We start from the raw sequence: 24,722 nt of genomic DNA on the forward strand, positions 1-24,722 counted from the left end.
CGTTTGTGTACTTTTTCATTGACTACAGGGAAGGATTACACAGTAAATGTGAAACCTAGGTTTGGGGGCTGGAATTGAAATGGTGTACAGTTAGAATAGAACTGCAGTACAGTTTATGTCAACGTGTGGAACCAAATGTTCAAGTAAAATATCAGAAGAATTAAATAATAATTATTGTCATCAAATAAATAAATTGAAATGCATAACAATCTATCCATATTTTAAAGGATTTATCAAACATTGAAAAAAACAAAACATATTAACCTTGCTAGATAGCATCATATCAGCAAACCTTGGTTTGTCCCACCATAAACCAGCAACATATATTTTAACACATTTATATCCATTGAATGCTTCCTGCCCTCCATCTCATGTTCGCTCCAATGGGGAGACATCTGCAAACATCTGCCAAGCTAATCCGTCAGCTCCCAGCATCAATCCTTTCTCACATGAATAAAAAAAAGGAAAACGCTTGAAAACATTTATTGGAAAAACTTGTCCCCTGCCTAAAATTGGAACTAAAACAGCAATATTTCAATTTTGGGGAAAACAGGAAATCATAATTTCAACTACGGCAAACATTTAAGCAGAGAACCAAATTATATTTAATATCAAGGTGACTTTTGTTTAAAAATGGTTCACATGGGTACGTAGAAAAATGTATAAAAAGACATTTTGTGTTGCTAATGTGATGAAATCAGATGTTGTTTTGTGTAACGTAGCATTAGCCTCAGATGTTGGCTATCACACCAGCCTGTCCTGCAGTAGAGGACAGTGGTCGACGGCTCCCTGGCGGTGCAGATAGTTCTGGAACATCGTTGTTCCAGAGCAGGCTGGGGCCAGGCTGCCCTGAGCCTCTGCCGGCAGTAAGTCCTCCTTCAGAGGACGATAGACCTTAAAACGCCTGTTGAGACCGGATGAAAAGATCAGCTGCTTATTCAACAGTTTTCAGCTGCTAACATAATTGCACATGGGTTTTCTAATCATTAGCCTTTTAACAGGATTAGCTAAACAATGTACCATTAGAACGAAGGGGGGAAGGTCAGTGGAAATGGGCCTCTGTACAATATTTAGATATTCCATAAGATATATGCCGTTTCCAGCTAGAATTGTCATTTACCACATAAACAATCAAGACTGTATTTCTCATTAATCTAATGTTATCTTTGTTGAAAAAAACAGTACTTTTTAATTTCAATTATAACGACATTTCTAAATGTCCAGAAAAACCTTTGAACGGAAGTGTATGCAGCCTTCTCCATTTAACATCACAAATGCTCCTCATTTAGACGATGATTCCTCACTTGTAGGAGAATGCCGCTGTTCCTACGGCCAACGCCACGGCCAGGACCCCCAGCACCAAGGCTCCAGCGCCGGTCGGGGACAGGCTGGAGTCTGAGGATCATCACACAATACGTTCACGTCTTAGACACAAAGCCATGTCCTGGTCCAAAGCAAGCTGCAAACACTGCTGGTGCTCGTGTGTTTTTAACGGTTTGGTAATCGCCATGGTTTCACAGGCCATAAAGCTGCTCAGTTCATAGTTCCTACCCATGTGAACGCTGACTTTAGCGCTGGCCACAGCCAGACTGACATCGTTGGCCATGGACACGTTAATGCAGTAGACCCCCGAGTTATTGAAGAAGTGACGAAGCACCAGCTGGCATTCCTTGGTGGGTTCCACCATGTTGCACTCTGTGTGAAGGGGTCTCAGGCACTCTGCATCCAGGATCACACTGCACACCTCTTTGGGGAGGCTGGAGACACAGTTTATAAAACGTATTCAACGTATGAAAAGGACTGAACCACAACTCACAAAACCCCATTAGAGGAATGCAATGTGTATCATTCTTAAAGGTAGCTTCTTTTATTAATTAATCAAACGTTTAATTTAAAGTTTAGTAAGTACTATGCAGGAGCAATCACCTTCCCTGGCAGGTCACCGTAAGATCTATGACATGCTTCTCAGTCGTCGGCATCAAAGCATTGTCCATATGCATTATATCGACTTTCTCAATCCCCTCTAAAAAGAAAAAATAAGATGCAGGAACAGGTTATAACAGGGATGGCGGTGTCTCCTTAACGGGTTCTCTGCTGCTACTGATGAATGTAATAAAGTATCGTGTCACTCACCGATCACCTGGATGCCAGTGCAGAAGGAGCCGTAGCGGTAGATCACACAGTCGTCGTCCTCAGAGGGCTTCTCTCCAGCGGCTCGCTTAGCAACCACCGCCACCACGGCTTGGCCCGTCAGAGTCTTCCCAGCACCTGGTGCGGAGAGCCAGGGGAGCGGATCTGTCATCCACGGTCAATCAGAACCCAACCCGGTACCTCCACCCACGACGCACACCGCCAGCTGTACTCACGGACGGCAGGTCCGGGCGGGGCCTGGCGCTCGGCGTCGTGGGAGACGGCGTTGGGGGTCCCAGCGAGCGCTGAACGGGCGGCGGGCTGGCTGGTGGAGGCCTCCTCCTCGGGGCTCTCCCCCTCGGTGTCAGAGGGAGCAGCGTTCACGTTGAGGGCCTTGGGGGACCCCAGAACAGGGACTGCAGAGCCCAGCGCTGACACCCTCACTGTGGGGAACAAGATCACTGTTCACCACAGAACACAAGATCACTGATCCCCACGGAGACATCACCATCCTCACCTGTGACCTGTCAGAGTCGTACTTTCTCTGATCTCTTTCTTTCTCTTTCTCTTTCTTTTTTTTTTTTCTATTTTGATATTTCTTTGCTAAATCTGGTGCCAAATACGTACTATATGCATCCTCAATAAGTAGCTCTACACATACATGTTAATAGCATGGTGAAATGCTGTTAATGTTAATATCATGGTGTAATGCTATAAATGTTAATTGTGTTATGCGGTACATGTTAATAGCATGGGGTAATGCTATACATGTTAATAGCATGGTGTAATGCTGTACATGTTAATATCATGAGTCCTCACCTGTGGTGCCCAGGTCGGCGGGGGGCGGGGGGGGCTGAGTGGGTTCGACTGGGGGGTCACAGGCCTTGTCCGGGATGACGGCCTGGACCACCACCTGGGGCTTGTAAGAGCCGGCCTGGATGTAGGTGTGGGTCACTGTCAGCTCTCTGGAGATCAGGGCCCCGCTCTGGTCCCCAAAGTCCCAGTTGAAGGTGGTGTCGGCGGTGCGCAGGTACTGGCTGGGGTCGTGCAGGGCGATGGTGAAGGCGATGGCCCGGTTCTGGATGAAGCGCAGGTCGCCGGCCACGATGTCGTTCACTTGGTCCAGCGAGACGGCGAAGGGGATCTGATCTGAGGGACGTACATGTGGACACAGTGGGGGCAACCGGTCACGTCCACTAAAGCGTCCCCTTTACAGAGAAAGGACAGCCGGGGGAGCAGAACCAGATCTAGACATCACCATACAGTCTCTGTGTGGAGTCAGAGTTGGCTCTCCGTTTTCCTACATTCTTAATTTACTAATTGGTTGAGCCACGAAACCGCGCTTCTAGTATAAATACTTAAACGATCCCTATGTTTTACATAAAGCTTATCTTACCAGTGATGGAGAACTGAGTGGAGGCGTAGCCCATAGGGATGAACTTCTGCTTGCTGCGGTAGTGGTAGATGACGATGTCCACGGTGTAAGAGCCAAGGGGGACGCCGTCGGTGTCGATGGTCAGGGAGGAGGACGGGCCGTCCGACACCTGCCAGTACTGACCTAGCGGAGAGAAGACGCACAACATTGGAAACATTTACAAGTTTGCTTTGTGTACACATGAATAGCCTGCATACTATTGCAGGGATATCATTATCATCATTCAATTGTGACAATGTAGTGTAGATGTATGTGTAGAAGTGCGTTATAGTTGTTCGTAGAGGCCAAGGGGAAGCAAGTGATCATATCAGGGGTTATATTGCTCAGCCGTGTTATAATAAATCTCCATCACGTCACCATCATTCAGTTACATGGAGGCTCGGATGGTTTCTGAAAGTAATAAGAGGATTGCCTCTCCTACCCCATGTCTTCCACACAAACACGTAGCTGGGATTCTTGTCGTTGTTGAAAGGTTTTCCATCGGGGAACACCCCCTCTCCCTCAATGTTCTCTGACGGATACACGGGCTCCGATTCACTGTACTTTGTACCTGCAATAAATGCAAAAAACATTGGTTAGACAATGCAATGCTTTGAATATATTAGGACTGGATAGAGTGTGTGTGTGTGTGTGTGTGTGTGTGTGTGTGTGTGTGTGTGTGTGTGTGTGTGTGTGTGTGTGTGTGTGTGTGTGTGTGCGTGTGTGTTTGTGTCTGTGTCTGTGTGCATGGCCGCTTGGTGTGCGTGTTTGCGTGTGCACTTATGCGTGTGTATGTGTGTGTGTGTGTGTGTGTGCATGTGTATGGGTATAGTGTGAGTGGTGTCTGTGTACGTGTGAGTAGCGTGTACCATTCAGTATAAAGTCCTCAGCCCAGACCACCTCTCCGTTGGGTTGAAGCTTTTGGTTGTGTGGGTACTCTAGGTCAATGGTGAAGGTGACTTTGGCTCCAGTCAGAGTAGGAGCATCGTTTCCCACGTTGAATGTCACTCTTCCACCTGTACAACAGTCAAAATCAATCATGAACATATGCAAGTTAAGTATATTACTGCTTGTTTTCATAAAATGCATAAAATGAAATGCGATATGGAAAATATGAAACCACATGTTTCATGCATTCGTCCATTTGAAAGATGAATAGGTGAACATGTAGCAGTTGGATTTATAATCTTTCCATTGGTACCTTTCCAAGAGTCTTTGTAGCGAGCGTCCGAGTCCTTCCAGATAGGGTACATCTTACTGTTCCATGATGGGTATCTTGTGAAGCGATTTCTGGGCTCTGTGATAATTAAATGTTTCATAAGTAAATAGAATGATATTTATTGAGATTGAGATCTGATCTCATAAATAGATAGATTCTATCCACACGTTGCACATCCTGGTGTATTGCTCGATTCAAGGGTAGATGGTCTGCTAGTTGAGTCTATGGTTAAGAACGGATATTTAAGAATTCCACAGCCTTGAATGCTGTTGACCCAGAAAGCTTCTAAGTGTCGTTCGGACTGTGATCCTGTAAGCTCTTTCAGGTGACCTCCTCTGAGGCAGACATTGTGTGTGTTGTCTGGGGAAGAGGAAGGGGTTATTCTGGTGAACAGAAACAGCATTAGGAAAGAAATCATTAAAAGGGATGGCCCAGTACATCTAGAATCCCTCCTCGATTGTAACCTTGCTCTTGGCTTTGAAGTTCAATATCTATAAAGGATTATTTGTTGGCTCTAAAAGGAGAACTAAAAGCATGTCGTAGTTTGGTAAAATGAGGATTTTGAAATAAAGCAGATGAACATGATATCTTCATGGCTTGGGAAAGGAGGGGGAAACACAGGGGCGCATGTCTGGGATTTGTTCCCATGTGAACTAGGATCATATGATTGAGATAAGAGTCATCACTTCACCACCCAGGGGTCAGATGGTCGGTATGCCTTTCAAGATCATGCTTGGTTGACCATCAATGTCATGAGAAAGGTACATTCATTTATAAAGAGATCCCAATCATCTCTAATGAATACTTTATATACTTAACTTTAATGCTCAACTACATTTCATTTAGGCGTAAATACGTCACAGAAATATATTTAGACGAAAAATATACATTTGAAGTAGAACATATTGTGCAATTTAGGATTAAGGACACAAACAATCCCATTATAATGTATGAGGAACATGTAACACATATTCCATCATAGTGATGCAACAAGAAAAGCCAAGACTTCCAAAGCATACATTAAAACTCATATTCCATTATAGTGATGCAGCAAGAAAAGCCAAGACTTCAAAAGCATACATTAAAACCCATATTTGTACATCTTTTGTAAAAAAAACGTGCAGAAGCAGTTATTATCCGTACTTACTTGCCACAGTGGTGGAGGCCACGGCCAGCAGCACCAACAACACTAGAGACGTCTGCATGGTCCTCCCGTCCTCATGAAATACGCCTGCACTGTGCCGGAGGCCTCCGCTTTATAAATGCTCACCACCTCTCAGAACCCAGAAGCCCAATCCCCGGCGTGCTGCCTCTGAGGGACCATAGCCCATCCTCCTATAGGGGCGAGGGCATTTGGCCCAATTGATTTATGCATGCAGTAAAGTTAAACATCCCAGAATGCATCGGTCTCACGAAAAGCGCCATATAATCACATAAGAAGCATAAACTCTTGCATGTAACAAGCGTTAGCTGCTTCCAGAGAATCCCAAATCTGCATATAAGTATACTGTGTTAGGAGTTGAATTCAGTCAATATTGAAATCAGTTAGAAGAACACTGTTACGAGTTGGGTTTAGTCAATATTAAAAACTGTCCCAAATCTGCATATAAGTACACTGTGTTACGAGTTTAGTTTAGTTTAGCCAATATTAAAATCAGTTGAGACTGTATCACTCCATTGTTGTATCCATACAAATGTATAGATAGATGATTATGCATTTGGGCGTTCTGTAAGTAGATTTTGTATTCCTGTATTCTGGGATAAACTGGGGTGAAATCTTCCTAATAGGAAATTCTTGCATTTCCATGGAAACCCAGGGCTTGGTAGATAGTAAATAAATCTTCAAATCGCTGTTTGCAAAACTAGAGCATTAACGGTTAGCATGAGAGCCTCTCTCTATGGGCTCCTAAATCTGTTCCAGGGCCGCATGACTGCTTAGCAAGCTTTCTAATTAGTCCCAAGTATCTCAGGATTAACTCTAGAATTAGAGTTGATAAGGGTTAGTGGACAAATGACTATCTTTCATGAAATTAATCATCAGCGAACATAAATGAGAACAAATTATGTCTTATTATATTACAGAAGTGCAAGAATGGGATAAAAACTTGCTGAATCAGTACGGGATGAAGTGGAATGATATTTATGTTAGAAGGAATTGGTTGTGGATTGGTCATTTCTGTGTTACCCGATAACAATAGGCCACACTTTACTTCTAAGTTAGACTGCTTATAAAATAAATATGAAGGAATGCAATGTTAATAAGGATTATTAAAGTGCTTGTGACTCACTTAATTCATCCGGCTTTGTCCCACTAGCTGCATAACGACAAAGTCACTGTGGTAAAGTGTTCACCCTAATGTTTTATGCCAAACGGCACTGCTTAACGTTCTTATTAACAATGCTGCATTCATTCACATTTTTTCGTCTCTAACAATGAATTTCAAATAGTAAACTGTTTCACTTTTCCTTTGCTACATCCATGTTCCACACATTTCACCTACACATTGAGTTAATACTTACAAATCCTAAATATTTATATAAATCTCAGGAGGCTAGAATGGTGCTGTAAATGAATTAATGACGCAATTGTCATTTAAAGTCTCAATACCAGGTGAGTAACATTGTAGCTAGAGGTAGCATTGCATCTAGATGTAGCATTGTAGGTAGAGGTAGCATTGTAGCTAGAGTTAGCATTGTAGATAGAGGTAGCATTGTAGCCAGGGGTAGCATTGTAGCAAGGGGTAGCATTGTAGATAGAGGTAGCATTGTAGCAAGAGGTAGCAGTGTAGCTAGAGGTAGCATTGTAGATAGAGATAGCATTGTAGCAAGAGGAAGCATTATAGCTTGAGGGAGCATTGTAGCCAGGGGTAGCATGGTCGCTAGAGGTAGCATTATAGCTAGAGGTAGCATTGTAGGTAGAGGTAGCATTGTAGGTAGAGGTAGCATTGTAGCTAGAGTTAGCATTGTAGATAGAGGTAGCATTGTAGCCAGGGGTAGCATTGTAGCTAGAGGTTGCATTGTAGCAAGAGGTAGCTGGTTAGCTAGAGGTAGCATTGTAGCCAGGGGTAGCATTGTAGCAAGAGTTAGCATTGTAGATAGAGGTAGCATTGTAGCCAGGGGTAGCATTGTAGCAAGAGGTAGCATTGTAGATAGAGGTAGCATTGTAGCCAGGGGTAGCATTGTAGCTAGAGGTAGCATTGTAGCAAGAGGTAGCATTGTAAATAGAGGTAGCATTGTAGCCAGGGGTAGCATTGCAGCAAGAGGTAGCATTGTAGATAGAGGTTGCATTGTAGCCAGGGGTAGCATTGTAGCTAGAGGTAGCATTGTAGCTAGAGGTAGCATTGTAGCAAGAGGTAGCATTATAGCGGCTTTTGAGTTTTTGCAATCCTCGTTGAAGCTGCCCACTGTCTTTGATTGACCATGAAACAATTCCTTGTGCATCTCCAGGAAATTGATAGCTATGTTAAATTGTTCTGTTTCTGATTTGTTGCCTTGCGTCAAGCAGAACGATCGGGAAGACGTCAACTTCAACACTGGCTATCTCAAAGATTGTCAATGTAATCTAAATCCCTTTCACAACAAAGACTTTAGAGAAAGAGATGCTTCGGCAGCGTGACAGTCTGTAGTCTGATGTATATCTTTGTTTGATTCGTTGAAAATTGTGTTCTTGCAGGAACATAGAAACAGACAGAGGAAGGCTATAATTCTCTCTGTATACGGCCTCAGATTCAGGTGGCTATTGACTCAAGACTTGCAGAAAATGTACAATTGTCTCACTAGTTTGTCTGTTACAATTAAAATTTTCAATGTACACTTCTTAGAGAATCGTAAACTAAAGAGGTGCAAATGTTTTCGAGTTGTGGAAACTCAATTTCTTATTTTTGTCGTTCATTCAACCCCTCAGTTGTCCCCACATCACATTGACCACAGATGAACATGGAGACTAAATGGTATTGGCCATGCAGTTGCCGTCCAAACTGCCAAAGGTAGGTTTCCCATCTGTCTTTTGAACTAAACTCGACCTTACTGAGATTAAAAGAATGTGTTTGAGGCGCCGCGGTGCAAACCGTTAAGGCCCAGTCCTTAACGCAGCGACCGGGGTACGATTCCTGCCCGTGGTTGTTTGCTGCATGTCCTCCGCTCTATCTACCATGCCTTCCTGTGTTACTCACTCGCAATAAAAAGGATAAAAGTAGAGAAGCCCCTGTGGCTGCACTTTGAGCTTGATAAGAACCACTTGGACACTTGTATGCTATGGATTGATCCATGAGCTCTATTAGAAACACCTGGACACTTGTTTGCGATGGATTGAACTATGAGCTGGATGAGAACATCTCTACCCATCTTGAAAGGGCACCAAAAGGGGCATGACCTTCGACCTCAGAGTGAATTGGCATACAACGGCGTTGATTTCAAGTTCCCCACTTCCAGTGGGATGGTGATAGGAACTGGCATTTAAAGACAGATTGCCTGCGGACATGTCTTTCATGTATGGGGTCAAAAGGTCATAAGGGGCCTGCACCACGCCCCTTATGAGTTATAAAAAATATATAGTGCATTGAAATGCACAACTTAACTTATATTGCTCATAACTTACTGTTTGTTGAGATTAAGATTCTCAGATATGTGTGTTGGATCAGTGGAGTGTATGTCGTATGTCATAGTGTTTTCTGCCATTTTCTCATGGTCTGTGAGATACTTCCTGTAGGGCTGGAGCCACCACATTTATAATCTTATGATCATAATGTTCCTGATTATCCTGTTCAACGAAATGCATTTAAAATAAAATAAAAACATTTGTTGAAGATCTACGTTTTTATTGAAAGAACATCAGTTACATTAAATAACACAAAACATAGCACCTCACATGACCAACCTTACACAATGTAAAAACAAGGATTCAAACAGCATGGAGCTGCGTGGTTCAGGATAGCAGCGTCTATCACCGTCACATTAACTAAATAACTAAACCTCATATACATTAATTATGAAATCAAATGCACATTTATCTCTTGATATGTTGTCAAAGAGCATTTTAATGACAAACTTCAAATGTTGCATTTTCCACTGAAAATAAAAGCATGCAACCACTGAGTTCTGTCAGACAGAACCTCGACATGCAGGCCGTATTGCTGTCTCTTCGAACACTGGATAGGGGGAACAGCAAACGTTCATACGGATGGTTTTTGAAGACCTATGCAAACAACCTTTTCTGTTATTTAGGTTGGAAATTACCTCAGTTTATTCAATGCTTTGTATGCATAATCTAAAGGCAAACTGTGAAATAAAAATGTTAACATTTACTTTAAAGCAATTATCTCAAATTTAATTTACGAAAATATTTCATACACAAATTACGTCTCATATCAAAGGATCGTCCTTGCCTCCTTCATCAGCTGGAAGGTACGTTTTTGTAAAACTGTTGTTGTTCTCTCTCCGACAGATTGAGCAAGGATACATAATTATCTTTATTAATAAGTGAATCAACATCAATCAATCAATAAAAGAGTTTACCAACACATTGCCTTTCATTTCTTTAAAAGGGAATCCCTTTTTCTAACAAAAACACAGCAATATAATGTCTTACATCTAACACAATACCCAATTTAACTTGCTATAGCATTTCACCTTGTTAGCACACATTGGTTTGGCTTCCTTTAAGGGTCTGGCCCTGGTTAGCTCTCCTTTTATTCCTTTCCAAATGTAGTCAGTTTGCAACATGCTTGGAAATCCAGTTGTATTTCTAATCACAGCTAATGAATGCTGTGATTTGAATGAGATCCGGGGAGATTTCGAGCCTTTGCATCTTTATTTTTATGCATTTGGAAAGCTTCTCAACAACGAGGATCCTACTGATTATAGATATTTCTGGCACTACACTTCTACCAGTGTCTGATACAGAGTGTCATCTTTCCACCTGATGTGCCTGCACTATACAAAAGGAAGCATTCAAATCATATACTTGTCATTGCTATTCATTTATGAATGCAACTCTTCTTAACACTCTAAGAGTAATGCTACAATTATGATCAATGATCAGTTTCAGTAACATCCCTGAAGTGTCCCACTCTGTGGAATATCTCCTTCCTGCTGCTTCCAAAATCAATGCATCTTTTCCTTCTCAAAAACAACAATTGCCTGAACCATTGTCATCTACCAGTTTACACTCGCTGTACCCCCGCTGTACCCCCGTCTCCTCCCCCGCTGTACCCCCACTGTACCCCCGCTGTACCCCAGCTGTACCCCGTCTCCTCCGCTGCTCTACCCCCGCTGTACCCCCGCTGTACCCCCGCTGTACTGCCACTGTACCCCCGCTCTACCCCCGCTGTACCCCCGCTGTAACCCCGCTGTACCCCCGCTGTACCCCCGCTGTACCCCCACTCTTCCCCCGCTCTACCCCCGCTGTACCCCCGCTGTAACCCCGCTGTAACCCCGCTGTACCCCCGCTGTACCCCCGCTGTACCCCCGCTGTACCCCCACTCTTCCCCCGCTCTACCCCCGCTGTACCCCCGCTGTACCCCCACTCCTCCCCCGCTCCTCCCCCTCTCTTCCCCCGCTCTACACCCGCTCTACACCTGCTCTACGGGTTACAGATTTTAATTAGCACTTTTAATATCCTGTCCTCCACATTTATAATGGTTGTTACCCTTGTCTCGTAAACTCTTTGCGTTGATTGAGAAGGTTATGTGTGCATTTGATTGCTTGTGTGAACCTTTAGTCCATTGTCGCATAATTTCGTCTCCAGCTTTGCAAATTCGTTGTGTTCAAACCAGAGCGTCCTCATTGTTTTGTGAGGCGATTAGCTGCTCTGCTCATTGTTACAGCTGCCAGAGGGTCACTCCAATGCCTCTGGGAGCGGACGTTAGAGGGGACTTCTTGATACGGGATAAGTCAGAAGTGAGACTCACTCTATTCTCTTGATCATCGCTTTTCTATTCTCAGGATAATCTCGTTTTATTTAGCTGTTGCACATCCCTGGCTTACTGAGTCTGATGTGCCCTGAGACTCAGGTCTTTATGACTTGGGTCTTAGTGACTTAGGTCTTTGTGACTCAGGTCTTTGAGACTTAGGTCTTTGTGACTGGGGTCTTAGTGATTTAGGTCTTGGTGACTGGGGTCTTAGTTACTTAGGTCTTTGTGACTCAGATCTTTGTGACTCAGGTCTTTGTGACTGGGGTCTTAGTGACTCAGGTCTTTGTGACTCAGGTTTATGTGACTTAGGTCTTTGTGACAGGGGTCTTGGTGACTTAGGTCAAATGTGACTCAGGTCCCTGAGCCTTAGGTCTTTGTGACTCAGGTCCCTGAGCCTTAGGTCTTTGTGACTCAGGTCATTGAGGCTTAGGTCTTTGTAACTGGGCTCGAGCAGGAGTAAATTGATCGGGTTCTGCCTCCAAGCTTCAAATTAGCCGATAGGGCAAAGCCTAGACGGCGATAGTTATGACATTATGACTCTAGTTCTATGATAGTTATGTTATTTAGACTCTAGTTCTATGATATTTATGTTATTATGAGTCTATTTCGATGATAGTCGTGTAATTATAACTCTTCTTTGATAGTAATGTTATGCATAAACATATTTTGTATCAACATAAATAGGGATGACTGATACAAGGGCACTGGAGGGTTGAGCCTCTGAGCCGCCATGGGGCGCTATATAGGAGTGTTGAGCCTCTGGGCCGCTAGGGGGCACTGTAGGAGAGCTGTAGGGGCGCTGTAGAGGGCGCTGTGGAGCCACATGACGGCGGCTTGAGAAGGAGACCAGCTCCATTTTGATTGGAAGACGTGATTCCATCAACAAAGAAAGATGGCCGAAGTAATAGAGCTACAAAAGCTGAAGGTTAGTAATTTCCTTATATCTATTTTCTTACTCCTACATGGTTTTGTCTAGGTGGGAGCTGGTGGTTCGGCTATATCTAGCTACTGCACATGTAGCATCAGTAGTGGAGAAGCAGAATGTGATGAACGAAGTGCAACTTATCAGGCGTGCTCCTCCCTGCTTCCTCTCAGCTAGCGCGGCTAGCTCTGAACCGGTTCTCCTGAGGCTACTTAGGAGCTATGTGTTGCATATAGTGGATTACAAGGACAGATACCAATCTATTAATTCATAAGAACGGTCTACCGCCATTAAAGGGTTTCCCTTTAATGAAACCATGGCGGCATATCTGCGCGCCAACATGCTTCTGCGTTTCACATCCCAGCGTCATCTTCCTTTTTATTTCAGCCCCAAAAACACAAGAACATAGTCACAGTTTAAACATCTTACTATAGCTCAGCCACCAAAACCCATGACCATGGTTTAAATGGATGCACTCAACACCTCTTCATTTATTTCAGCCACCCAAAACATAAGAACATAGTTTAAACTGATGTGCACAACACATCTTCCTTTATTTCAGCTCACAAAACATTAGAACATGGTTTAACCGTACGTATTCACTCCACACACAGATGGGTTCGGGTTTCTTCTAAGTAAACGGGCTGAGTTACAACGTGGCCTGTGTGTATGTGAAACATAAAGCATAAACCATTAGTGATCCACCATAAGGTTCCTGCTCTCCTTCAGCTGGCGGAGCTGAGGCAGGAGTGCGAGGCAAGGGCTCTGGAGACCAAAGGTAACAAAGGGGACCTCATTGCCCGGCTGCAAACCTATCTTGAGGAGCATGGTATGTCTAAAGCATGACACCCCCGGTATGCCGTTCATCATGTTGTGGGTATGCAATTGACCGCGTGCTTTATTTCCCTCCCTTTCTCCCCATCCAGAGGAAGACTTGGATGTGAATGTGGATGACGTTTTGGCAGAGGATACTGAGGTAAGGGGTTGTAAAATAACCAGAGGTGCAGAACTCGCAGTGCAAAGAGTTTGTATGTGTCCGGGGCGTTTAGTCTATTTGACAAAACGCTATGATTCCTGTTGTGGAATAATGTTTAAAAAACGATTTAAGTTGTCTTGTCTTTCAAATAGGACTTTGTTAAAGAGGACAATGCCACTAATGGAAACACGAACAAGGATTCTGAGTCTGCTGCTTGTGAGGAGTGAGTACATGACCTGAACTGCTTACAGTGAACGTAATGACGTTTTTTCCGTTGGCATTCTTTTGCCCTACCGAACCGCGCTGATTAGCATTTCCACTACCAGTTCAAGCATGCCGCGCCATACCGCGACAGAGATGGACCCTCTCTGAGGTCGGGCCAAAGGGATTCCCCCCCTTCCTCAGAGCGGGCTGCGCTGACCTCAGCCCTGCTTCTGTTCGGAGCCAGAAGTTGTTTCTCTAACTGTAGTAATGTAGACCGAAACAAACAGGATGAGATGCATAAGGAATAGAGTTCTCAACAGCTTGATTCTTTATTATCCCTCCTATACCTATAAGAGGCCTAATTAAAAGGGTAATGAAGGTTTAGTAGAAGCGCACCACGGGGATGTTTGACAATATTCTCTTGCAAAAACAAAAGCTTGTTGAAATAGGATGGATTTCGCCCATGTTTGTCTCGGTGTACCAACATCAGACTTTATTTCCTACAGTTAGGCTGCTGATATCGATATTGAATGCCAGATTATTTCCCTAATATCAAGGATGTGTTGTTAACATCGTGGGAAACTGTTTACACTTGTCATGTGTGTTCAGCACTACTCGGAAAGAAATCGGCTCTCAAAAAGAGGGGAATGAACGTCCTTCATCGGGAGATTGTTGTGTGTGTTAACCGATTTGATGGTAGGCTGTAATATAAACCTAAAGAGGCAACATAACTGAGTGTTGCGTCATGGACACAACACTACAGAACCTGATGGACGAGCCTCATCAGTTAGAGAAAGCTTCAGGGGAGAAGCCGGTGTGATTGAAGTGCTGTACAGCCCTGAGCCCCTCTACTTTAGTGGACCAACAAGTTCCTCTAAAGCCCATTCTGACTCTGTTTTGTTCCTGATTTCATTCTAGTCCGGCTGAGGCCAAAGTGGTGAAGATAGTCCCCCCCGCCTCCTCCACTGAGGTATGTGGTGATTTTAAATGTCCTCCATGTTTCCCCAGTGCCCCCCTCCTACAGCTGGGCGGGAGCCGGCTCTAGGTCCACCATTCTGCCGGGTCAATAGCATTATTCAGTGGTTTGGGATTCAAATAAAGCTCCGCTCTCAGAACGATGATCCCACGAATACCATTTAAGGGCACAGCCGCAATGACCCGATTCAGGTGGTCTTACTTTTATGTATATATTTTTCAGAAGGAAAACCCTTTCAAAGCAATTGCTTGTATGCCGTGAAATTTTAAATCAGTTGTTTCCTCAATTTATGTGTTTAATGTCATTTGGTAACGTAAAAACAGGTACTACTAACAAATCGAAAGACGGGTAGTAATACGAGACTCAATTGCTTAACCCATATTGATACTAAACTGTTTTATTTCATCAGCGAATGCTGAAACGAGCAGAGCGTTTTAATATACCGGCCACAGCAGAGAGCAAGAAGGCTGTACGAGCTGCGAGGTAAGTCTCTCCGCCATGTTATTCTCCCTTGGGGGTCTGAATGTGAAGGTTCTGAATCTAATGATGAATGTTGTGTTCAGGTTTGGCCTGCCTGCAACCGCTCCAAGCCCCTCTCCAGGTGAGCAGATACACGCTCTGTGTGCCCTTCAGAACGCTGTCAAATGGTGTATATATATATATGTATGCATGTGTGTATCTATAAATATAATGCAGTATCCAACTCAAACCTGTGTTTTTTCAGGTGTGGTGGCCAGTGGCAAAGCAGCCGTGAGTATTTTCATCCGACTAGAACAATTTGATGTTTTTGAACCCTTTGATTCTTTCAATGAAGCTTTTATGAATAACGAAGTGTTGTGTTTGACGTGAAGGTGAGTGTGGACCAGCTGAAGAAGAGAGCCGAGCGGTTTGGCATGAACGTCTCTTCCATCTCTCAAAAGGTGACCATTGGACCGTATCTGATGAATTTGTCTTACCGTCACCTGAGGCCTCCAGCGTAGTCCTGTTTTGTTACTAAACGGTTGTCTTGTTTAATGAAGGTGGAGGAAGATGAGAAACTGAAGAAGAGGAAGGAGCGGTTTGGAGCTCAGACAGCTGCGTCTTCAGCGGGAGGCGCAGAAGTAGAGGTAGCCTGTTCTCCTGGGTGGACTTCCATCAACCATCTCTCTTTTATGGGACCCTTTGTTTGGACCCCTTTTGAGCACAATCATTTATGCTGATTGTTTTTGTTTTTCAGGCAAAGAAAATGAAGCGTGCTGAAAGATTCGGAAAAGTGTAAATAACTGGTTGTGGATCATAATTTTGTTTTATTACTTAAGAATTTAATGGATTCTAACTGCTTCATATTGTGTCATTTTTTTGTAACATTTTGTGATCTTAAATAAATTGTTCTCAATTTTTGGATATATGCCTCTTGGTGGAAATTCCTAATGTCCTTGCAGAGTTTGTTGGAGCCCAGTGGCCTGTATTTTCTTGACTGGCCAAACTAAGCAGTCAAACTTTTGCACACCATTGCCTTCCTAATGAGTTGTTTCATATTTCCAATCATGGATTTGCATCCATAATTTAAGAATTATTCATCAACCAATAGGGGTAGGTTACAGAAAATATAACTTGTCAATATTGAGTGTTTGTATGTTAATGGAGACCTCAATTAATGCATTCAAAGGACAAGTAGTAAAGGTGAAGGGCTTGCTAAATAAATAATGTCGGACCTTCGGACCCCATGGCAGACGTGCTGATGTAGTTGAAGCGGGAGAGGATACCCAGAGGATGACCAACAGATATTCCCCCCAAGCAGTAAGGCTTGGAATCAACCAACCCCACACACACAACAGATTCTAAAAATACATATTCTTCTGTAATTTGCACAGCATTTTTGCACTAGAATCAACCGTGGCTGGTACAACTACCACTAGAACACTTTACACTCACAATTTACACAATAGTTTACACTTTACTACTCATAACTTATCATTACTTATTACCACCGTTTTAGTTTCTATTTGTATTACTTACTTTACTTATTATTGTGATCTATGCTGTTACATATTTATATTTTTACTTGTATAAGATGTTATAAAAGTATTCTGATTCTGATAAAAAAAAAAGGGGTGGCCGCCTGCGGCGGGGGATTGAAGCGCAGGATCCTTATATAGACCAGGCTCTGACGTAGGTTCCTGTGACGCAGCCCGTTTTAAAACATCGTTCTCCTCAGTAATGGCGGCTTCGTTTCCATCTCCTCCTGCAAGCAACAATAACAAATGGTACTTCACCCGGCAACAGATCGAAAACAGCCCCTCTCGGCGAGCAGGCCTGGACTGTGACAAGGAGCTGTCCTACAGACAACAGGCCGCGAACCTTCTGCAGGACATGGGACAGAGGCTCAACGTGTATCTTTTGTCCAGAGGAGAGCGGCTAGCCCGTTAGCCTGCCGAGAGACCGGTCTGGGTGGAGGTACCGCTAATGTGGGGTTAAAGTCGGCGGTGGGTGCGGTTAGATAACTATCAGACGGACGGTTTAGTGTATGATGGGTCAAAGTGAGGCTGGGGAGGTTGTGTGTTGCTCCAGGTTAGCAAGCTAAACCGAGAGGCCCTCAGCTCACCTAATGGAGTCCAGGGCCTCCGTTCAAGGCGGGTCTTAAAGACCTCCGTGGGACCTCAGTGGTACCTCCTTGTTTCCTGTCGCAAAAGCAATGTCAAACTACTGAACTTGTATGACTGCAAACAACAACAGCAGCAGTTTTATGTTGCTCTTGGACAAATTAAGTGTTGAGTGAGTTACAATACTATTTAAAGTCCACATAAACAACCTTGGGAAGCTGGTTCTGCAGCCTGGCTTGGGCTGTATGTGCACGGATCTCATGTTGTTTACAAGCGTGGTTAAAGTGTCATTAATTGTAGACATCCGTAACATTGTAAACAAGTCATTATTCTTGCTTGCTTATATGTGGCCGATCATGCGAATTAAACAGAATCATAAACGTGCATCTATTGCCCTTAATAAAATGTTGACAGCTCACAGCTTACTATAAATACTGCCATTGTGTACATGCACCGATTCTACATGGTGCAGTCTTTCACCAGATTTCACAGAAATGTAAGTAAAGTTATAGATATTGTTTATTTCATCTTTTCGGTGTTTACTGCATGACCTGTACTCCCTTTAAGCAGATGTTTGATTGTACCTTGTCATTTCCTACCGTTTCACCTGGCCATCAGGTCATAGCTCCAGCCACACTGTTCCTGGCTGCCAAGGTGGAAGAGCAGCCCCGAAAATTGGAGCATGTTATCAAGGTGACGCATGCCTGCCTGAACCCCCAGGATCCATCACCAGACGTACGCAGTGACGTAAGTATTCGAAAGTACAGAACAGGAAATGGGTTCTTTTTCCTTCAAGAAATTACTTTGGAGGATGTTACCGAAGTCTACGTTATTTAATCCTGAAGCGGAGCGTTCAGCGATAGACTTAATGATGGCACAATCTGATGGCCAACGGTTGGATCTGTATTTAGAGCTTTTGGCTTTAATTGGATCTTAAATTTATGCCACAATACTCACCATAACTTTTCTCTTTCTAGAATGGATGATATGTAATATCATGCCAATTTTTGCTTGTTTTGGCTTTTCGCATTTCCTGTTCCTTACTCTAACCTTCACAGACATTTTGTGGGAGTCTGCTTGTTTGTGTGACTGATTTGCTATTTTAAACAATGGGGATACTGAATGTTTTCAGCCCATTGCTCCCATAAAGGGTAGCACTATTAAGCAGGATGCCGGATGAGAGATGAGGCGAGAGCGAGTTAAGAGAGTGGCTCCCAGTAAGTAACCTGCCTGTCCTCTAACCTCAGGCTTACCTGCAACAAGCCCAAGACCTGGTCATTCTGGAGAGCATTATACTCCAGACCTTGGGTAAGTTGGGATTGAAGACTTGGGTCCCCTGATAACCCCTCTCCCAAAAGCTAGAGATGTGCTTAAAGGGCTGAAATAATACATATGATCTTGTTCACAGAACATTAACATGCAGTTGCCAGCACTGGAAAGACCATTCATGTACTCATGAGTGTGAGATGTCTGTTCAGTCATCCCATCCTTTACCTATGCTACTATTATGTCCTTTTATAAACTTCTGTATTGGCATTTATGTATTTTTTTTATTGGTGTTTTTATATAGGAATGGGCATCATTTGTTTAGTAATAGAAAGGTACTCAAAAATCTATCAATGCTTGTTTCAACTTTGTGTAGGCATAATGAATTGTAAAGCTTGCTTTACAATTCTTCAAAAATAAGTACCGTCTTCAAAACGGTGAACATTTTCCAACCATGGAATTGGTAAAGAAGATTACGTTTACCTGTGCATTGAAGCAATGTCTTGCTAGGACTACTTTGGATACCTAGTTTCCATTAAAGCTTTTTTCTTTTATTTTTAGCAGAGGCAAGTAATGGGCACTGCAGTGAGTAGCTCAAAGTACTGGTTGGCTGAGCTCCATATTACTCTGTCGAAATGTTCAATAAAGGGCAGACGATGTTATCAAAGACTGAATCTTGCAGCTCACTGATCTGAGAAATATATAAATGCCCATCCATATATTTATAAATTGAGTGGTTTAAAACAGTTTTTTTTGTACGCAGTGATAACATGCTTCATCTTGGTAACGGTCTTTACTACTTCTAGTGTTAACCTTTCTGTATTCTTCCCAATAGACAGAGGCCGGGCAGATCATGTTTGTCTTTATTCATTTAACATATTAATATGATTTGTAAAAGTGCTTTCACATCTCTACCAGATTCAGTTGATGCAACCCTAGGTCCACCAATGGGGATAAACAATTAAATGCCAAACCGTAACACACAAAGTCCATGCTGACGCTTCATATTTCTGGCCAGGTCACCACCTGAGGAGATCATGCCGTTTTATTTTTCCATTTAACACGCAGCAGTCAATCGGGTCTTACACAGCAAGAGTGTCTAGAGCGTCTGGGAACCTGTATTGATCAGATGCTTTTTTTTTTGTCTTTCCTTGCTTTCAGCTTTTGAGATCACCATTGATCACCCTCATACGCACGTTGTCAAGTGTACTCAGCTCGTTAGAGGTAAGCATCAACATACGCAAGATGACATTCCCCTCACTGAAATGAAAGACTAATCCGTTTGAATATGTCAGCATGCCTCTCTGGTTTTATCATTCCAGCGAGTAAGGACCTGGCCCAGACCTCCTACTTCATGGCCACTAACAGGTAGGACCTCGGTTCTCTGGGAACCTCTTCTCTAAGGGCCTGTAATTTGTTAAGGAGGGCTGAACATTGGTATCGATAATGTATATGCGAAAGTCCTATCTATGTGTCCCTGGTCCACCACTGATGATGTCTCCTTTTGTCTTCTTGTGTTCTGTGTGTGATGCGACCCCGGGACCCCGATGCGGTGTGTAGTCTGCACCTGACCACCTTCTGCCTGCAGTACAGCCCGCCCATCGTCGCCTGCGTGTGCATCCATCTGGCCTGCAAATGGTCCAACTGGGAGATCCCAGTCTCCACAGACAGCAAGCACTGGTGGGAGTACGTGGAGCCCACTGTGACGCTGGAGCTGCTGGACGGTAGGGGTTGAGATGAGCGGTAACAGTCGATCAGCCCTGGGAGAAGTCTCACTGCTTCACAGATCATTCTGACCTTTCCTTTTTTTCTTTTTTCAGAACTGACAAATGAGTTTCTGCAGATCTTGGAAAAGACGCCCAGCCGATTAAAACGGATTCGTAACTGGAAAGTAAGTCGTAAAAGTGGGTGAACTGTGGTTTGGGTCATGTATAAAGATGTATCGGGGCAGTAATGCACGCGTACATGCTTTGCTCCAGGCCGGGGGTCAGACGGCAAAAGGAAAGTCTAAAGCCCAGGACGATGGGGACCCCACGGACGCCATGATGAGCATGATCTCCATGGCCTCCTCCGAGACCACCCTGGCCGGGCTCATGAGCCTCTCGGGCCCCTCCTCCTCCCTCGGAGACGGCGTGGAGATGGGCAGTGCCCAGCACTGGCACCCCGACATGAAGCCCGGCTCTGAGGAGCCGCCGCAGCCCAACCACGAGGTGCACGCCCCGGCCAAGGTGTCGCTCAGCGAGTACCGCGCCAAGAACGCCGACGTGCTGGCTGCCCAGAAGAGGAAGCTTGAGAACATGGAGGCCAGCGTGAAGCGGGACTATGCCAACGCGGCCCAAGCCCTCATTGGTCAGCAGCAGCATCCCAGGAAAGACAAGCAGCAGCAGCAGCAGCAGCAGCAGCAGCAGCACCATCAACAGCAGCCCAGCTCTCATTCGAGCTCCTCTTCCTCCTCTGATGTAAATAACCCTTCGCCCATCATCCTCAAAATCCCCCTTGAGAAGGACCGGCACGAGCGCAGCTCCCTGAAGATGAGGCTGCCCCTGGGTGGGGCGGCGGGCGGCGGGCACGGCGGCAGCAGCGGCCGCAGTCAGGACCCGGACATTAAAGTGAGGATCCGGATGCCGGAGAAACAGAGAGGGAGTTCAGGGGAGGAGGGGAAGAGCCGGGACAAGCACAGGGAACGCTCAAATCACCACCATCACCACCACCACCACCACCACCATTCCTCCTCTGGCAGTGCCCCACTCTCCTCCACGTCCTCCCACAAACACTCCTCCAGCGCCGGGGCCGCCGTGGGCGGCGGCAGCAAAAAGATCCCCAGCGACTCATCCCGGCTGAGCTCGTCCTCGTCCTCTCGGAAGAGGACTCACCCCCAGGATCCCCCAGCGCCGCACCCCGCCCCTAAGATGAGCAAGTCCTCACGCAACGCCTACCAGCTGGCGGCGCTGTCTTCCACCTCGGCGCACGCTCTGGGGCACGCTCCGGACAGCCTGACGCCCCTGGGCCTGGCCCACCCCCAGGGCAGCTACCCCCACAGCAAGGGAGACAAGGCGGACACAAACGGACACGGCGCTGCCACCGGGGGCCAGTCGAACGAGTACCAGGACACCTTTGAGATGCTGAACTCCCTGCTGAGTGCTCAGGGTGTCCAGCCGGCGCAGCCGCCCCTGTTTGACTACAGGCCCCAGTACGGGGACTTTCGCTACGCGGCTAACTCCAGGGGCAACAGCGCCCGGCCGCCGCCCCTTCCTTCAGAACCGCCCCCCCCTCTGCCGCCGCTGCCCAAATAAACACTTCAGGGGGTGCAAGGACGTATACTGTACTTGATATCCTACACAATGATATTGCTTTGTAGTACATCACGGGGGATTCTTTTCTCCTTTTGAAATGTTTGTGATCATGTGTTGCTGTTTTCAGCCTATGGTGGATGACATTTACTTGTTCTATAATTTGTAACCTACTTTAGGATAGTTTGTGAAAAAAAAAATCTCCAAATTGGGGTAAAATTAAGACACTCTGAGGAACAAGATATTTATGGGAAGGCGTGTAAATACTATTTTTTGATGTTACATTTTGTATGACCTCAACTCCAATGAAATGTGATGGTGGGATGTGGCTTTTTTTGCCGTCACTGTAAAAAAAAAAGTCAGACGCCTTGAAATTATAGATGAAGCATTGCATCGTGTAGGTATTACTTCAAGTCTTGCTGGCGATTCTTTTAAATATGTTTTTATAGTGCAGTATTTATTAATTGAATGCGATTGAAGAGAAACATACTCTTGATAAAACCTCTAAGCCTCTGCTTTCAGTTTTATCAGTCAGGAGTTGTGTTCATGTATTGGCTTGAATGCATGTCTGTAGCTGTTTTTTTTTTTCGTTTTTTTTACTCATTACGCATTTTTTCCCCATCCCTGTTTTATTTTTATTTTTTTTATTACCTGCATTACTTCATATGCTCCTGTACAAAGATTGTAAAACAAAAAATATTTTTACATTTTGATAAGAAAAGTTGGAAAATCAAGTTTACTTAAAGGGATACTGTGTAATATTTTAAGTCATTTATTACCTCAAATCAACGTATTCATTCATAAATAAGTCCTCATTGGTGTAGAATTATCTCTGCCCAAAATCTCACTTATCCTCCTGAGCGAAGAATAATTAATATGTAGTTACATAGGATGGGTAAGCTTCATGGAGGCTTCCATGTTCTTCCGGTCTATGAACTGCCGAGAGGGACAAAAAGCACTATGTGGTACAGGAAAAGCAAACGCGTTTTCACTCTGAGCCAGCGTGAATGATGCCTGAAATAATTCACTATCTTGCGTGAAGAGTAATTACTCATACATCATTAGCTTACTCTAATGATTCAATGCAGTTTGAAATTTGTTCGAAATAACGAACCTCATCACTCGAATGACTCGATGAGGTGGTATTGGATGTCATAACACAGCTTCTTGGCACATAGTGCCCACCGTAGTTTTTGAACAAGCACTATTAGTTTGAATGCAATATACAATTGTACCACTAGATGGGAGTAATTTTTACACAGTGTCCCTTTAAGGAAGCCTGGTTATTATTTTTTTTAAAGGTTTTGCAGTCATTGTTTTAAATGGTTGTTAAATAGATGAATACTGTTCATTCTGAAATAATCACACTAAAAATGTTTGTACCAAACTTGTTGTCCAGGTCATTGAACATGTCTACAGTGTATAGCCTAAGGTACTGCCAGTCTGAAGTCCCATCATGTGTCCTGTCTGGACAGAGTGGGCACGCTGCCTGAAACAGTGGTAGCATAATTATCATGTTGGGCCAAGTATTCATCAAGAAACAAAGGAAGGCCATAACACTGCTCAGTCTTCAGTTAAAGTACAAGTTTTGAGTTTGGATATACAAGCTACATTTTTTTGTCAACGTTTCTTGTTTGGAGTAACTATGGTCCTCATTACGGACAGCATATGTCATGGCTGTGTTTTATCATGTTCTGAACAAGGTGTATGTGTAAACAGTTCTGACACTATCCACAGTTTAAAAGGTTGAATAGGTGAGTGCATGTCTTGTTTATTTGAGGGCCATACTATTTTATTTTAACTACGGTCTTCTATTATGCAGACCATATGTGTTGTTGTGTAAACTCAAATGTACACAATTAATGTTGAGTATCCATACAATAAATTATGGCAAGGATTTCCAGGTACGCATTTGTGATGCTACATGTTTTGAAAAACCCTGTGACTGCCACTGCTGAGAGGCTGCGGACTGACTCCTAGAGGATCTGTTCCTGCACCGTCTCTAGTACAGAACACCTGAAGGGGTACTCTTTAGGAAGGTGGTACAGTATTGGCTATCATCACGTTGTGTGAACTTGTATATAAAACGATTGTATGATTTTCATTGATACCTGCTCAATACCTGCTGTAGATTATCTTTCATAAAGGTTTTAAAAAGTTGGTTCAAGTGAGCGTACCTCTCCATAACTTAAGGACTTGTACGCCACATTTTCTTAATATCCCCATGAGGTGTAAGAACTATGCTCAGATGAGAATTATATTCTTCTCAGGAATCAATCCTCTGTTGATCAATAAGAAATGTAAAATGCACTGAATATTTATCCCAGTAAGAATGCTTATTAATGGGCTTAAAGTGTTAGTCTAACTGATAATATATTATAATAGATGTAAATATCACTAGGTTGCATCATATTCGGAAATGGTTACTTCTAGGTTTTTATATCAGGATTTATATTAACTAAAGAAAATTAAACTTCGGAAATCAGAAATTTTAAGGGAGATACGCACGGTCATGCAGCCTCAGAAATGCAATTCACAACTCTACCTTTGTATTTATTCATGGTCCATATTTGTCACATCCTAATGTTAAATGTTAAGTTACACTCAGGTTTCGAATTCAATAATTTACAGATCTTGTTTCAGTTAAAACATTGTTTGTGTACACTGATCCTTTTGATATGTGGTTGATATAATCTTATGTCAATAAATACTTTAAGAATTTAACAATTGCTTACACGTTCATTTTTTGTAATAGGATGTGCTCAAATAGTTATCAGTGCCTGGGCGTGAGCATGACTCAAATGACGTTGCGAGCGTAAGAGGGTCAACCAA

At 43.8% G+C, this 24,722-nt stretch overlaps 3 protein-coding genes across 8 annotated transcripts; 2 read left to right on the forward strand and 1 right to left on the reverse strand.

The window, feature by feature from the left end:
- Positions 1-467: 467 nt before the first annotated feature.
- Positions 468-6,097, reverse strand: pmelb (premelanosome protein b). Its single transcript, XM_030352923.1, has 12 exons — positions 5,911-6,097; positions 4,746-4,841; positions 4,414-4,560; positions 3,987-4,115; positions 3,527-3,688; positions 2,950-3,279; positions 2,367-2,573; positions 2,134-2,268; positions 1,927-2,023; positions 1,552-1,757; positions 1,305-1,395; positions 468-904 (listed from the first exon to the last, which is right to left on the reverse strand). Exons 1-12 carry the CDS (start codon positions 5,966-5,968, stop codon positions 745-747), a joined length of 1,818 nt encoding a protein of 605 aa, XP_030208783.1. The 5' UTR covers positions 5,969-6,097; the 3' UTR covers positions 468-744.
- A 6,372-nt stretch (positions 6,098-12,469) lies between these two features.
- On the forward strand, positions 12,470-16,135 carry sarnp (SAP domain containing ribonucleoprotein). 2 transcript variants are annotated; one of them, XM_030352968.1, is made up of 11 exons: positions 12,470-12,599; positions 13,326-13,425; positions 13,523-13,572; positions 13,725-13,795; positions 14,695-14,746; positions 15,162-15,235; positions 15,316-15,353; positions 15,477-15,502; positions 15,604-15,672; positions 15,772-15,858; positions 15,969-16,135. In XM_030352968.1, the coding sequence occupies exons 1-11, from the start codon at positions 12,567-12,569 to the stop codon at positions 16,008-16,010; spliced, it is 642 nt and encodes a 213-aa protein (XP_030208828.1). In that variant the 5' UTR covers positions 12,470-12,566; the 3' UTR covers positions 16,011-16,135. The 2 variants fall into 2 exon arrangements, with proteins under 2 accessions (XP_030208828.1, XP_030208820.1); XM_030352960.1 differs by having other exon boundaries at positions 12,518-12,599; positions 13,308-13,425.
- A 786-nt stretch (positions 16,136-16,921) lies between these two features.
- Positions 16,922-24,614, forward strand: ccnt1 (cyclin T1). 5 transcript variants are annotated; one of them, XM_030352889.1, is made up of 9 exons: positions 16,922-17,124; positions 17,749-17,830; positions 17,953-18,081; positions 18,582-18,642; positions 19,762-19,824; positions 19,896-19,968; positions 20,161-20,324; positions 20,421-20,491; positions 20,580-24,614. In XM_030352889.1, the coding sequence occupies exons 1-9, from the start codon at positions 16,952-16,954 to the stop codon at positions 21,891-21,893; spliced, it is 2,130 nt and encodes a 709-aa protein (XP_030208749.1). In that variant the 5' UTR covers positions 16,922-16,951; the 3' UTR covers positions 21,894-24,614. The 5 variants fall into 5 exon arrangements, with proteins under 5 accessions (XP_030208749.1, XP_030208757.1, XP_030208776.1 ...); XM_030352897.1 differs by having other exon boundaries at positions 19,923-19,968; positions 20,580-21,893; XM_030352904.1 differs by lacking the exons at positions 16,922-17,124; positions 18,582-18,642 and having other exon boundaries at positions 17,743-17,830.
- Positions 24,615-24,722: the final 108 nt, after the last annotated feature.

This window comes from Gadus morhua, chromosome 1, assembly GCF_902167405.1.
Source record: "Gadus morhua chromosome 1, gadMor3.0, whole genome shotgun sequence".
NCBI classification, from domain to species: domain Eukaryota; kingdom Metazoa; phylum Chordata; class Actinopteri; order Gadiformes; family Gadidae; genus Gadus; species Gadus morhua.

What these genes read in the sequence shown, in the direction of transcription:
- ccnt1 (XM_030352889.1), top strand. Translation starts at nt 16,952, where the DNA reads ATGGCGGCTTCGTTTCCATCTCCTCCTGCAAGCAACAATAACAAATGG. An exon ending in GACGCTGGAGCTGCTGGACG is followed by an intron (nt 20,325 to 20,420) that starts GTAGGGGTTGAG and finishes TTCTTTTTTCAG; the next exon opens with AACTGACAAATGAGTTTCTG. An exon ending in AACGGATTCGTAACTGGAAA is followed by an intron (nt 20,492 to 20,579) that starts GTAAGTCGTAAA and finishes GCTTTGCTCCAG; the next exon opens with GCCGGGGGTCAGACGGCAAA.
- pmelb (XM_030352923.1), bottom strand. Translation starts at nt 5,968, where the DNA reads ATGCAGACGTCTCTAGTGTTGTTGGTGCTGCTGGCCGTGGCCTCCACC. An exon ending in CGCCGACCTGGGCACCACAG is followed by an intron (nt 2,574 to 2,949) that starts GTGAGGACTCAT and finishes TGTTCCCCACAG; the next exon opens with TGAGGGTGTCAGCGCTGGGC. An exon ending in CACTGGCATCCAGGTGATCG is followed by an intron (nt 2,024 to 2,133) that starts GTGAGTGACACG and finishes TTTTCTTTTTAG; the next exon opens with AGGGGATTGAGAAAGTCGAT.
- sarnp (XM_030352960.1), top strand. Translation starts at nt 12,567, where the DNA reads ATGGCCGAAGTAATAGAGCTACAAAAGCTGAAG. An exon ending in AACCTATCTTGAGGAGCATG is followed by an intron (nt 13,426 to 13,522) that starts GTATGTCTAAAG and finishes CTCCCCATCCAG; the next exon opens with AGGAAGACTTGGATGTGAAT. An exon ending in CGCTCCAAGCCCCTCTCCAG is followed by an intron (nt 15,354 to 15,476) that starts GTGAGCAGATAC and finishes GTGTTTTTTCAG; the next exon opens with GTGTGGTGGCCAGTGGCAAA.